This window comes from Penicillium odoratum (genome assembly GCF_028828045.1).
Source record: "Penicillium odoratum strain IBT 22623 chromosome Unknown utg000006l_segment0_segment0, whole genome shotgun sequence".
NCBI classification, from domain to species: Eukaryota; Fungi; Ascomycota; class Eurotiomycetes; order Eurotiales; family Aspergillaceae; genus Penicillium; species Penicillium odoratum.
This window is the reverse complement of record NW_026643148.1, coordinates 4,863,475-4,876,679: the sequence shown is the minus strand read 5'-3', so window position 1 is coordinate 4,876,679 and position 13,205 is coordinate 4,863,475. Positions and strand designations below refer to the sequence as shown.

The following is a 13,205-nucleotide window of genomic DNA, read 5'->3' as shown; positions in this document are numbered from 1 at the left end:
CCCCTATTTATGATGAGAGGGACGCGGTTAATTATTTCACTTATGATGAAGACTAGTGGGTTTTATTCGACAACAATATGATATTTAAACAAAAAGTGGCCTAGGCGAATTCGACAGGGTAAGAAAGGACTTTAATAACCCAGAATTGATTACCTTCGAAGAATAGACGCGCTGATAACCGAATAGTCTAGGAGGATTGATGATTTAGTTATCTGATATGGATGATAAGCAATTCACTGGTCGGTAAGGCCTGCTCCAATCGCCTATTAGCGGGGTCTCAAACCCACTTAAAAATGCAAAGGCAGTGGCCTAGGATTGGTTAAGCAAGAATGGATAAGAATATACTCGTTTTACAGATTGTGTGAATATGGACAATCCTTAGGTATCCTCATATAGTACTGGAAATGTCAAAATCGGATATGATATAGGTAGATATGGCTCAGGCTATGGCAAACCTATATACTGCCCTTCCACTATATATCCAACAAAGTGCACTTGGCGCGGTAACGGTGGTGACTGCAATGGTTAATACTATTAGGGAGAGATAACACTATTTTACTCCTCGTGGGGTAGAGATCCTACTAAGTATAACTATAATAAATGCGGTCGCGGAACTAAAGCTTTCTGTTGCGAGGCTGGTGCGTGGCAAAGTGAGATTAACGATTGCTATAAGGGTAACTATGGTGGAGGCTATCTAAGGAGCGGTTACGAAGCTATCGCTAGCGTCTATGATCCCGACAAATGCGCCTACAGCTATAGGGCTAGTGGTCCTTAGAACTAGACTTCCGCAAAGCCCAACTCAACCCGGGCCCAACCCGGGCCCAACCCAGGCTGGGTTGGGTTCTGGGCCCAGGACTCCAACCCAGCGCTGGGCTCTGGGCCCAGAGCTCCAGCCCAGCCTGGGTCCGGGCCCCCAACTTGGGCCACAAACATAACAGACATGCCAAGACCCGTGACTTTTTTTCTTTGCATTAATCATGCGGTTTTTGCCTGTAATAGTGCGTATTCCCTTTACAACAAGAAAAGTATGCCAGGATAGAAATAGTGTATTCTATTGAAAATTCATCGGGGGGCTGCCCCCCGATGAGAAAATTATGTACAATCATTTTGAGTAATACTCAAAGACCTCATCCTCTCGAGCCTTACGTTTCCGTCCTGATGCCCGTACCTGGGTACTATTCTCAGGTGCCGGAAGCTGGGGCTCATCTACCTCATCTAGCTGTACATGATCACTTGTCTCCTCGTCTGCCTCCTCAGTATCACTAATCAAGTCAAATTCCACCTCCTCAAGCTTATCATCTTTCTCTTCCTTCGCTGTTTCTATCTCGATATGAGAGAAGAATTTCTCTAGATACTTCGCCTCCTTCTCTTCAATATCAAACCTTGAAGTACAAAGAAACATCATTAGCTCTTCAATTGTCTGCTTCTTTTGTCTCCCTCGACGATAATGACAGATATCCCGAGCAGTATTAAAGAGTCGTTCAACACCTGCACCTGTTGCCGGGAAGGAAAGTGTATCCCGTGCAAGGGCAGCAATTGCTGGAAAGCGAGTTTGGTGCTCTCTCCAGAACTCTCCAGAAGGCAAGAGGCCTAAGATGAATAGTATCTATTAACCAGTTAGTATGATATCGTAAAGGATTCGAAAAACGTACCACTATCAAGATACTGGGTGATTTCATTAGTCGCTGTCTCTGGTTGTGCTATACTTTCATCTAACATTTTATCAAGCTTTGAGCTTAATTGAACAACCGGGCGGGTTCCATCTAAGGACTGGCTAAGCGTTGAGAGTTGCTCTTGGTATGGAATAAGTGCCTGTTGGAAGGAGTTGCGATACGTATCGCGCCATTCCTGATCCCAATCGTTTGTTAGGAAGAATTTAAACTTGTTCACAGGCGCAAGCATTGTGCTGATAGCGTAGAGATGTCCTTGAATACCACCAGTTTGAGAGTAATATTCATCAAGCTTAACCCGACCAGCTTCTAGCGCGTGGAGCATCTCTTGCTTCCATGGAACGCGCTTTCGTCGTAGCTGTTTCATTGACTGTTCAAGGTGTTCAAAGAGCTTATTATAAATCTTGAAGATATAATGCGCTGTGACATCACGAGTCTTTGACAGTTGAGTTGTATAATCAAAGAAAGGCTCAGTAATGCAAAGAAGATAGTCAACTTGGCGCCACTCTTCGTCATTTAGTAGCATCTCCTCGCAGTCGTACTCCGTACAGAATGGGGCAAAGATATCACGTAGACGCTTTGCCCGGCGAAGCATCAAGAAGGTTGAATTCCATCGAGTTTTCACATCTTGGATAGGCACTAGCTTCACGTCTGTTGTCTGGAGATTATAGAATATTTCCCGGCGCTGAGGACTCGCATTGACGTAGATAGCGAGAAAGCGGACCTTATTCAAGGTATAGGAAATCTCACGTACTTGGTGCTGCGCGTTAAGCTTTGCCAGTCTTGACTGCTTCTCTGTCCACTTTGTCTCGGCTAACTCATTTAATGGATTTGCCTTGATACGGCCAAGAAGCTGCTGGAGACTGAGCTGGATAACGTGAGCAAGGCATGGAATTCGAGGAAGAATCACATCATCTGCGAGAGCCTGCTGGAGAGACTGCTGGAGAGAAGTAACCAAAGTCTTATTATTCGATGCGTTATCCGTGGTGATTCCAAACACTCGGCCTTTAATATTATGCTCCATAAGAGTTTGAAGGAGCACACCACTTAGATTCGCACCTGTATGCGAACCATAAACTGGCTTAAAGCCAAGAAGTACCTTATGGTACCTCCAATCAGCATCAATAAAATAGCCTGTGATTGCCATAAACGACTGCGAATAGGGAGACGTCCAACAATCAAGCGCAATTGATATCTTTGAGCCAACTGGTAATCTCCGAAGTATGCCTTCTTGCCGGTCTTTAACAATGCTTGTTAATCGGCGGCGGATTGTATCGGCAGAGGGGATTATTGGTAGGCTTGGGGCGCAGCGAGCCCGAGAAATCAGACGCCGGAGCGAGGGATGCTCAATAAGGTGAAGTGGGAGTCGATTAAGTGTTAAAAATTGGAGGAGGTCTTCTTCCCATGATTCTTGTGAAAAGGGCGTATTATCATCCATCGGTAGTCTCTAGTATTCCCCAAAATATATTAGTCAAGATATTAGACACTGACTTTGGCCGAAGATAGGATCAAAGAAATGATCGAACATACCCCATTCTTTAGAAATTTAGTGATCTCATTCCCCTTCCCTTGCCCGGCCTTTAAACACCCTGCTGTCTTAAGGTGTCTTTGTATTGTCGATGTGCCATGGTATTGCGCCTTACCCTTTGCCTTTGGATTAACTGTGTATGGATGCTCAAGGATAGCATCACAGCGTTGACACATTACCTTTGGCGCACCATCCATATTATGGGCAACTTGGTGGAACTGGCTCCAAATCTCCGCATGTCGGGTTGAGTCCCAGTTGATCTTACTTTTTCTCCCATAATCAGTCTGTAACCACCAGTCCACCCATTCACTATGGGCCATTCTTTCATAGAGAACAAAGGCTTTCCTTCGGTCGGGTCCAACGCGCGTAAAAGAGGAAGGAACTACCGGTCGGAGAGGTCGGAGAAAGTCTTGTTCGGAGGCATCAAGCGTGTATTGACTACCAGATGGAGTGGCTGGGGGGTTTGGTGTTGTAAGATAGCTAAGATTATCTATCTCGCCGTCATAAATTGAGGATGCGAAGTTAGAGTGCTGACTTTGTGACATGATGAATTAGCTCTATGATCAATATTGAATGTAAGGGAGGATTGATTAAAGAGACACCTAATAAGTAATAGTATCTTTAGGTAGTAGGGAATAAGTTAAATAAACATGATACATCAATCATGATGAGGGGGTAATAAGAAGAATTAGGTTTGATTGGCTAGAGAGTTACATATGATGTAGAGATAACCCAGAAAGCCCAACAATAACCCAGAAAGCCCAGCTAAAGCCCAGTAATAACCCAGAAAGCCCAGCCAAAACCCAGTAAAAGCCCAAAAAACCCAATAATAACCCAATTCCCAGCCCAACTTATGTTTAAGATCGTCAAAAAATTTCAACCCATCGCGCCAAGAAGAAAAACTTCAATCTTCCAGTGGCCTTCCTACTCTATAGTCTTCTTTTGGCTGATTTCTGAGTAAACTAATCTAATTAAATGAATAAAATGAATCACTTTTATATATATTGTTCTCTATATTCTGTTAAATTAGTGCAATTCGATAAAAATTTTCTTTACTCTCAAAAGATGTGTCACGAAACTGACAAGGAGTATCTGGAAGTTCTCTCATGTGACCTCAGCTGACCTTGCCGAGAGAGTGCGGGGTATAAAGCCCATCTCTCTCTTAGTACCTACGATTCCTTCAAGAATCAGTTTTGATACAAATCTGATTACTGCTTTTTTACAACCCATCTATTCTCCCTCTATCTTATCCATAAACCCTAACAATTCTGATTCTTCTTTGATATGATAGAGAAGAAAAGATGGTGCGTACTACTCGCAGTAACCCACAACCTTCGGTGGACCCGGTGGAGCTAGCGCCGACCGTGGATCCAACCCCGATCGACTCCACCACGGAACCACCTCGAGACGATGACGATTCGGACCTCGAACCGCTCGCTTCCATAGGCGAATCCCTGAGTGACCCCACAATTAGAGAACTTAGGGAGAAAGAGAAGAACATGCTCATGACCGCCCGTCTCCTTAAGCGAATTGAAGAGCTAGAGAAACAAGTCCAAAAACATACTTCGAAACGCCCCCGAGAAGGAACCGATTCGGACTCGGACCGAAGTGGACACGTCCATAAAAAGGATCTGAAGCTACCGGACTTGAAAAAACCTTTCACTCTTCACTTCAGCCTACAACAGCAGCAGGAATGGTTCAAAAATCACGAACAGATATTCCGTGCTGCCCCACGGCAATTCAAGACCGAAGATGCCCAGATTATCGCTGCTTCTTTCAATATGGACGAAGACTGTCGACAACGGTGGTTTACACACATCGAAGAACTTGATGAGGATGAAGCCCGATACGCTACCCATACGTGGACGTATTTCAAGGAATGGACAGATGAGCTTATTGCCAATATGTCCACTGGCATTATCGATTATCAAGATCGATTCGAAGAAGCAAAGCAGCGCCCAACCCAGACACCTATCGAATTCCACCAGTATCTACTAAGTTTAGAACGCTTCTTCGAGAAGCCTTCCGAGCAGCGTCGTGCTCAGATCTACTACTCAAAGCTTCAACGAAACCTCAAAGATGCAATCATTATTGCCCGGGCAGGCCAGTTGCCTGAAACCCTTAAGGATATGGTTGCAGAAGCGAATCGCCACTGGACCATCATCCAAAACAAGGTGAAACCCCAAGGGCATACACCAAAAGAAAACCCAAAAAGGGCACAGAATAGCAATTCCACCATAAATACGGAAGCACCTACCCCAGTGAAGAGAGGCCGAGGTAACTTCCGAGGAAGACCCCGTCAAGCTCCAAGGGGGATTCCTAGAAGAAACGCTACTGAATCACCTAAGGACTCTACAAACACACACCCCGCTCACTGGATTTGGAAGCTGAATCCCAAGACCCAGCAGAAGGAGTGCATCAACTGTTCGAGTCCTGACCACTATGGCAACAGCCCAGAGTGCAAGAAAAATCCTGCAAACGCTGTAAAAGCGCAATCGGCTAAGGCGGGAAAAGTGTGAGGGTCGAGCAGGATGGCCAGCCGTCTTCGACCCAATCCTTACCCCAACTTGGCACAGCAACTCGATTATTCATCCCGATTCGGCTACGAAACGGCACCGAGACCCATGCGGATCTCGATACTGGAGCCGAAGTCGACCTAGTTAGCTACGAATTTGCAAAAAGTCAGCATCTGCAGCAAGCCAAGACAACAGAACCCTTGATCCGTGCTATCGGGGACGTCCTTGTACCCACATATGGAGTATGGAGGGTTCCCCTCAGTATTAAAGATTCAAGGGGTACTACTAAAACCTTCGAGAGAGTATGTGTCGCTGTCGATAGGGACCCGAGACCTCAAGGAAGCCCTGTTTTATTATCCATGACCACTCTCTGTGACCTGAAGATACACTTATCACCTGCGAATCGTATGTGGTGGTTCGAAACCTCAGTATCGTCCACTATTATCGAAACGCCTTGGAGATTCGCCAAAAAGTGCAGAAATGAAGTATGTGTCTTCGCTGTGGTCAAGTTACCCGAAGAGGTGTATAAACCCGAAAACGAGGACGATTCAGGGGTGGATCCGCAAGGGTTACCACCTGAATTGGAGGAGTTTCGGGACGTTTTCGAGAACGTGAAATCGAAGACGTTACCCCCTTTTAAGAACTCTGACCACTCCATTGAGTTAACACCTGGAGCAACACCTCCTTTTGGACCAATTTACCCACTTTCGCAAACAGAATTGGCGGAATTACGTCGATACCTAGACGAAAATCTCCAAAATGGTCGAATCCGACCCTCAAAGAGCCCCGCTGGCGCTCCAATCCTCTTCGTACCTAAAAAGGACGGAGGATTAAGGTTATGCGTTGATTACCGAGGACTCAATCGAGTTTCGGTTAAAAATCGTTACCCTTTACCCTTGATTTCGGAGATCCTCGACCGATTATCTGGCGCTACTCACTTTTCAAAAGTCGATGTGCAGGATGCGTACTATCGGATCCGAATCAAGGAAGGCGACGAATGGAAGACAGCTTTTCGTACACGGTACGGCCACTTCGAGTATACGGTTATGCCTTTTGGGCTAACTAACGCTCCTGCTACCTTTCAGTCGTATATCCATACTGCTTTGCATGGACTTCTTGATATCATCTGTATCGCCTATTTAGACGATATTCTCATCTTCTCGAAATCGAGAGATGAGCACACGGAGCATATAAAGCAAGTGCTTATACGTCTCCGAGATGCACAATTATACGCAAAAGTGTCAAAATGCACCTTCTACCAATCAGAAGTCGATTTCCTCGGGTTCATTATTGGACAAGGGGGTATATCTATGGATCCTCAGCGGATTTCCGCTATCGAATCGTGGGAGGTCCCTAAGACCTACCATGATATCCAAGTGTTCCTTGGATTTTGCAACTTTTACCGACGCTTTATCAAGAACTACTCTTTGATAGCGCTGCCACTTACTGATCTCCTCAAGGGGAGTAAAAATGGGAAAAAACCTGGATCCGTGCAGCTAAGCGAGCCCGAATTACGTGCGTTTCGTACACTAATCGGATCTTTTAGGGAAGCACCTCTCCTTCGATATTTTGATCCTTCAAGGAGGATTCGATTGGAGACGGATGCCTCGAATCTCGGCATGTCCGGAATTCTTTCCCAGCCAGACGATCATGACGTCTGGCACCCAGTGGCCTTTTGGTCGCGGAAGTTTACCGGAGCGGAGTTGAATTATTCGACTCCGGATCAGGAGCTTTTCGCCATCGTTCAGTCTTTTAAAAGCTGGCGACATTATCTAGAGGGTAGCCAGTATACCATCGAGGTGCTTACAGATCACTACAACCTGCAAACTTTTATGAAGCAACCCAGGTTGAACGGTAGACAGGCGCGATGGTGTATGGTGCTTACCCCCTTTGATATTGAGATTCGACATCGCTCGGGCAAATCCAACCCGGCAGATGGTCTATCTCGGCAGCCGAATTCAGAAAAGCCTGATTCAGTTAGCCTTCTTTCTATGATCCGAAGCAAATTCGCTAAGGTTCAGTTTCTTCAACGGGTCGCTCCCGAAACCCAATCAAGCGTGGACGTAGAGGGCCCGCTTAGCAGGCGAGATGCTGCTGAAACAGTGGATTGGTCTGTTTGGGAATCGTTAAGTTCTGCTTATTCTATTTCCCAAAGCGCATGTGTTTATGCTGCTCAGAACGAAAATGTTCTATCATCAAGTCCAAATTCGGATTTGAAGGCCCTTATTGCGAAGGCCCAGGGTGACGATCCTGAGACCAAGATGCGAAAGGATGCCGTTTTAGGAGAGATTCCTAACCGGATCGGGTGGGAGATTGATGCTGAAGGCCTTTTAAGGTATCGTAAGCGGCTCTTTATCCCTGATGGGGTTGTTCGTCAGAAGGTTCTTGAACTCTATCATGACGACCCCCACTCCGGACACTTCGGTCGAAATCGTACTGAAGAGCTTTTAAAGCGGAAATTCCATTGGTCAAAGATGAATCGAGATGTTATCGATTATGTCTCGTCATGCCCCGTGTGTCAAGGTGTAAAGGCCCTAAGGCATAAGCCTTATGGAGCACTTCAACCCTTACCACAGCCAAAAAGGCCATGGGCTGAGATCTCCATGGATTTCATCACAGGTTTTCCCCCTGTCCTTTACAAAAACGAGCGTGTTGATGCTATTTTAGTCATTGTCGATAGGTTTACGAAATACTGCATTTTCTTACCCGTCACGACTACGATTACCGCCGGAGAACTTGCCGAACTCGTCTACGAACATGTCGATTTGAAGTACGGATCCCCAGAGGGTATTGTCTCCGATCGAGGAAGCCTCTTTACCAGCAAATTTTGGTCGAGATTGTGCTATCATTCCCTCGTTAAGCTTCGGTTATCAACCGCTTATCACCCTCAAACTGATGGTCAAACCGAGCGTATGAATCAAACGCTCGAATACTATCTCCGCTGTTTTGTGGACCACTCGCAGCTTACGTGGCCAAATCTACTTCGAACCGCCCAGTTTGCGTGTAATAATGCCGTTAACGCGACTACCGGAGTATCACCGTTCATGGCGCTTATGGGGTATAGCCCTGAAATGCGTCTTCACCCTGATCTTGACGTCGAAGACAAAGACGCACCCTCAGCTCGAGACCGAATCCAAAAGCTCGCAGACCTCCGTAAATCGACAGAGGAAAGCTGGCGAAAGGCGAACGAATCAATGACGAAACACTATAACCAGAAGCACAAACCTATGGAGTTTAAGGTCGGCGATATGGTCAAATTGGCCGCCAAAAACCTCAAATTGAACCTTCTCTCCAAGAAGCTCAGCCCGAAATTCGTCGGGCCCTTTAAGGTCCTCGCCAAGGTTGGCAAACAGGCATACCGCCTTGGATTACCCGTCAAATACGAACGTTTACATAACGTCTTCCCGGTCACACTACTCGAACCTTGGTATGCCCGAGACGGCACCGAATCACCTTCGTTACCTGATCTACACGATGATGACGAATGGGAAATCGAGGAGCTTCGAGATGAAAAGATCATTGATAACGATATACACTTCCTAGTGAAGTGGAAAGGCTGGCCCTCGGAATACAACCAATGGGTCGCCGAAGACGATATGAACGCAAAACAGCTTATCACCAAATTCAGAAAGTCATCTAAGAAGAAGAAGTAAAACTTCACTTCTTTCTTCACTCACTTCTTCACCTATCCCTTTACTTACTTCTCCACTTATCCTTCACTATCCAACCTCGACTATATATACCGGTCGGGGCGACCGCCAATCGAGGGGGGATGCGTTGGACAACAAAGAAAATCAACAAAAATTTAAAAAAAAAAAAAAAAAACTGGATTCGAAACACAAAGGACATTCAGGCCGAATCCTAGGGCCTTAGCACAAATCCAAAAGTGCCTAGGCCCTGGGCTTCGAAGAAATAACCAAGACGAAGAAGATTTTGTGATCTTCTTCGAGGAAAGCGAGGTACAGAATCCGTTTCTGCTACATCACCTCGAAACCTAGCCGAATCCCTTCCGAATCAATACTCACAATAATACTCGGAAGCCTTATTACGGATAGTATCAGCGACTGCAGCGGTCATCTCGCCAGTTGCGAGACCCGCATTTGCAACATCCTGGAAGTAACTCCATATAGCAGTATTCCAAACCATATACCCATCCTCGTCAGGTTCAAGACGACAAAGGGTGTTCGGAAAGGTCACAGGACGAGCAATACGATCCTGCTGAACCCGAGCTTTATCACGACTGATCCGCTGATATTCCCACCAGGGTTCGCCTTCCCACTTCTTCGCGGAATCAAGGCCATTTTCCACACAATGGGCAGTAATCGTTTTCCGAAGGGCAGCGAGGAGATTCACCGACGCTTCGTGGGCTTCATCAGAAGATTCGGGTCCCCATGTGATCGCCGCGGGACCAGAGCCAACTACACCAACTGGAGCAGTAAGACCTGTACTCGGTGCTGCGCTGCCAGGGACAGAATTATCGACCCACTCGAGGATCTCAAAGAGAACCCATGATTCGTACAACATGCCGATTGGGACCTAGAAGTGAAGCAACCCCGAATTAGCTCCGAATCAGTACTGAATTGAGGATACTCACCACATGGCAAACCGCGTTCTTACCATTACAACCATCGCAATTCTGTGAAGCAACCGTACCCCAAGTACACTCTATATCCACCCGGGATCCGTCACCTGCGACAAAGGCTGTACCAGCCCGGCCAAAGCAGCCGATACAAGCAGTATACGACGCCCGGGTAGGTGATGCCCGAGGTGTCCTGTCACTTGGCAAGGGCATTAGTCCTGAAGATGAAGAAGATGACGATTCTGCTGGGAACAATGGTGGATAATAGGAGAGGAGCGAGGGTAATTCCTTACCTTTTCTATCTCTGCCCTGTCGGATATTCCCAGTAGAACAAAGACAAACCGCTCCTACTGTCAACAAAGGTTAAACTGAGGCTGAAACCTCAATATCAAAGAATCTCTCATTTGAGAATTTTACGCAGATTGCGTGATCGAAACCCCTTTGTTTTGCAGGCGACAGATGGTCGTATCGCCCTGCTTTCTTTGTGAAAACTGATGCGTGTTCTTTTCTACAAACACTTTCCTGTCAACTCTCGGTTCTGTCTTTGGTTCTGTATTTAGCAATTACTTGAAGGGTCTGGTCAACTGGGGCAGTTGCCCCTTAGAGGGGGGATAATTGTCACGAAACTGACAAGGAGTATCTGGAAGTTCTCTCATGTGACCTCAGCTGACCTTGCCGAGAGAGTGCGGGGTATAAAGCCCATCTCTCTCTTAGTACCTACGATTCCTTCAAGAATCAGTTTTGATACAAATCTGATTACTGCTTTTTTACAACCCATCTATTCTCCCTCTATCTTATCCATAAACCCTAACAAGATGCATTAAGTACCTTCTGTTATAAATATATATCTTTATCACTTCATTATTAATTCAAGGCAGAAATCTCATGATTAACAGACCGCGCCTAGAATAATAGAACTTTCATATAGCTCTATGGTAATTTAGTATATGCTAAATCAACTCCTTATGAATACAAGTCTATTTCTTAAAATTTCAAATGATTTATGAAAAGAAGGCATAGTGCTACGTTGTATAGACCAGACATGTGTAAAGAACGGTATATTATCTTGATGACTGAGCAGAGTTATGACAAGAATTATGCAAAAGTTGGGCTAAGTTGGGCCTGGTTGGGTTTTACTGGGGGCCCAGCGTTGGGTCCGGGTTGGGTCCGGGTTGGAGAAGTTCGGCCCGGACCCAGCCTGGGTTGGGCTTTGGGCCGAGTTCTTAGGCCCAAGTTGGGCTTTGCGGAAGTCTACTTAGAACCGTGATTTTTATTACCCTTCGCCGGCCAAGTTTACTAATTATTACTAGGTTGGCCAGGGGGACTATATGGACAACACCTATAGTGATACCGATATTCAGCTTATACGGAACTTATATAGTGACTCTAAGTACTCCTACTACTGTAAGTAAGATTCCCATACCTACTACACGTCCTATTTCACTCCCTGGCATTAGAAAATTAATCTAAGAGTACTATGCTGATTAATATTCATTCTAAAGGGGGACGAGAGAAGGTATTGTGTTGCAATGCGCTAAAGGAATAGGCTTTCTTACCCGTTTGTCTTATAGATATCTTTCCTACCCGACTACCCATAAACGACTACATCAAATATGATTTGTAGTTCCCTAAAGGAACGCCCAAAGGGAGTAACCTAACTAATTCGCCCTTTAGGTAGGTCCTCATCGATAGACCAGAGTCAGTTGTGACGAGCGCGAAAGTTAAGCGAGATAGAAGTAAGAGTGATCTAGAGTTCCTCGGCTGCCATAACATTAAGGGAGTAGAGCGATAGAATGGTAAGTTAATATAAGGTCCGTATATCAAATATTTGGAATACTGACTTAGGCGGAATCATTTAGTCCGGTTTATATGCACAAATAATGGTCTATAGTCTGATTATGAATATATGATGATGGATGGCGTCGCCGGTACGATCATTGAAATGCCTGATGGATGTGGTCCTATAACCTATGCGGTGGCCCACGAGGTATCCGTCTTAGAGGATCAAACGTTGCCGGATCATTTATCTTATCTTTTAAATGCGATGGTTAAAGAGTTGATATTCGATTATGACTTTGGCCTTGTGAAGCGCGACTTAGGCAAAATTTACTTCCGCGCCGACTATGTAAATATTGGTGGATACTGGGAGACTATGGTCGATAAGGCAAATTCTAAGCGGTCCCTAACGCGTCGCTTCTATAGCAGTGTAGATGGTGATTGGGGTGATAAGTTTGCCACTGTTCGCGAGAAAGGATCTAGTAAGGGAAGTTCTTTTAGCACGAAGTTTACCTAGTCTTTGTTTATAGGTCTGAAATCATATGGATCTTCTAAGTTATACGCAGATATCACTACTACTAGTAGTATCTCCGCTAGGGCAAAAATGGCTATGTCTGTCGTCGGCATAATTAGTCCATCGATTGATATTAAAGAAGTATATAGCTTCGTTAATACTAGTATCGACTCTAGTATGAACCTAGATATGTCTATATATGGCTCCTTCGATATTGACTATACTACGGAGCCCCTTTGGTCTAGCCTAAAGACTATGGATGAATATAGCTATATAGGTATTATCTTATTTTCCCCAATATTAATAGTAGATATCTCCTTAATAGCGAATATTAAACTAGCTAGAAATAATTCTACTGGTGTTTATGGTTACACTTCTACTAATATCTACTAGAGTTTCCTTTACGACTAGACTGCGGCATATCCTCTCCGCTGGATATCAGGTTCAATACCATATCCGCAAATTGAGGATAATGGATATTACTTCCATACCATATCCTCAATGAGGATATCCATGGATATCCGCGAGGATATGAGGATATTTTGCGGATATCCGCACTAGCATAACTCTCGCCTGATTATCTACTTAGGGGTAGTCATGTGCCTCTTATCCAGCTGATTAA

At 45.3% G+C, this 13,205-nt stretch overlaps 2 protein-coding genes across 2 annotated transcripts; one reads left to right on the top strand and one right to left on the bottom strand.

Annotated features, from left to right (window-relative positions):
* Window positions 1-1,102: 1,102 nt before the first annotated feature.
* On the bottom strand, window positions 1,103-1,405 carry N7520_010229 (uncharacterized protein; the record flags this gene model as incomplete). Its single annotated transcript, XM_057144163.1, has 1 exon — window positions 1,103-1,405. One exon carries the CDS (start codon window positions 1,403-1,405, stop codon window positions 1,103-1,105), a length of 303 nt encoding a protein of 100 aa, XP_056993451.1.
* Window positions 1,406-12,205: 10,800 nt separating this feature from the next.
* N7520_010228 (uncharacterized protein) lies at window positions 12,206-12,586 on the top strand (the record flags this gene model as incomplete). The annotated part of the gene is made up of 1 exon (XM_057144162.1): window positions 12,206-12,586. One exon carries the CDS (start codon window positions 12,206-12,208, stop codon window positions 12,584-12,586), a length of 381 nt encoding a protein of 126 aa, XP_056993450.1.
* Window positions 12,587-13,205: the final 619 nt, after the last annotated feature.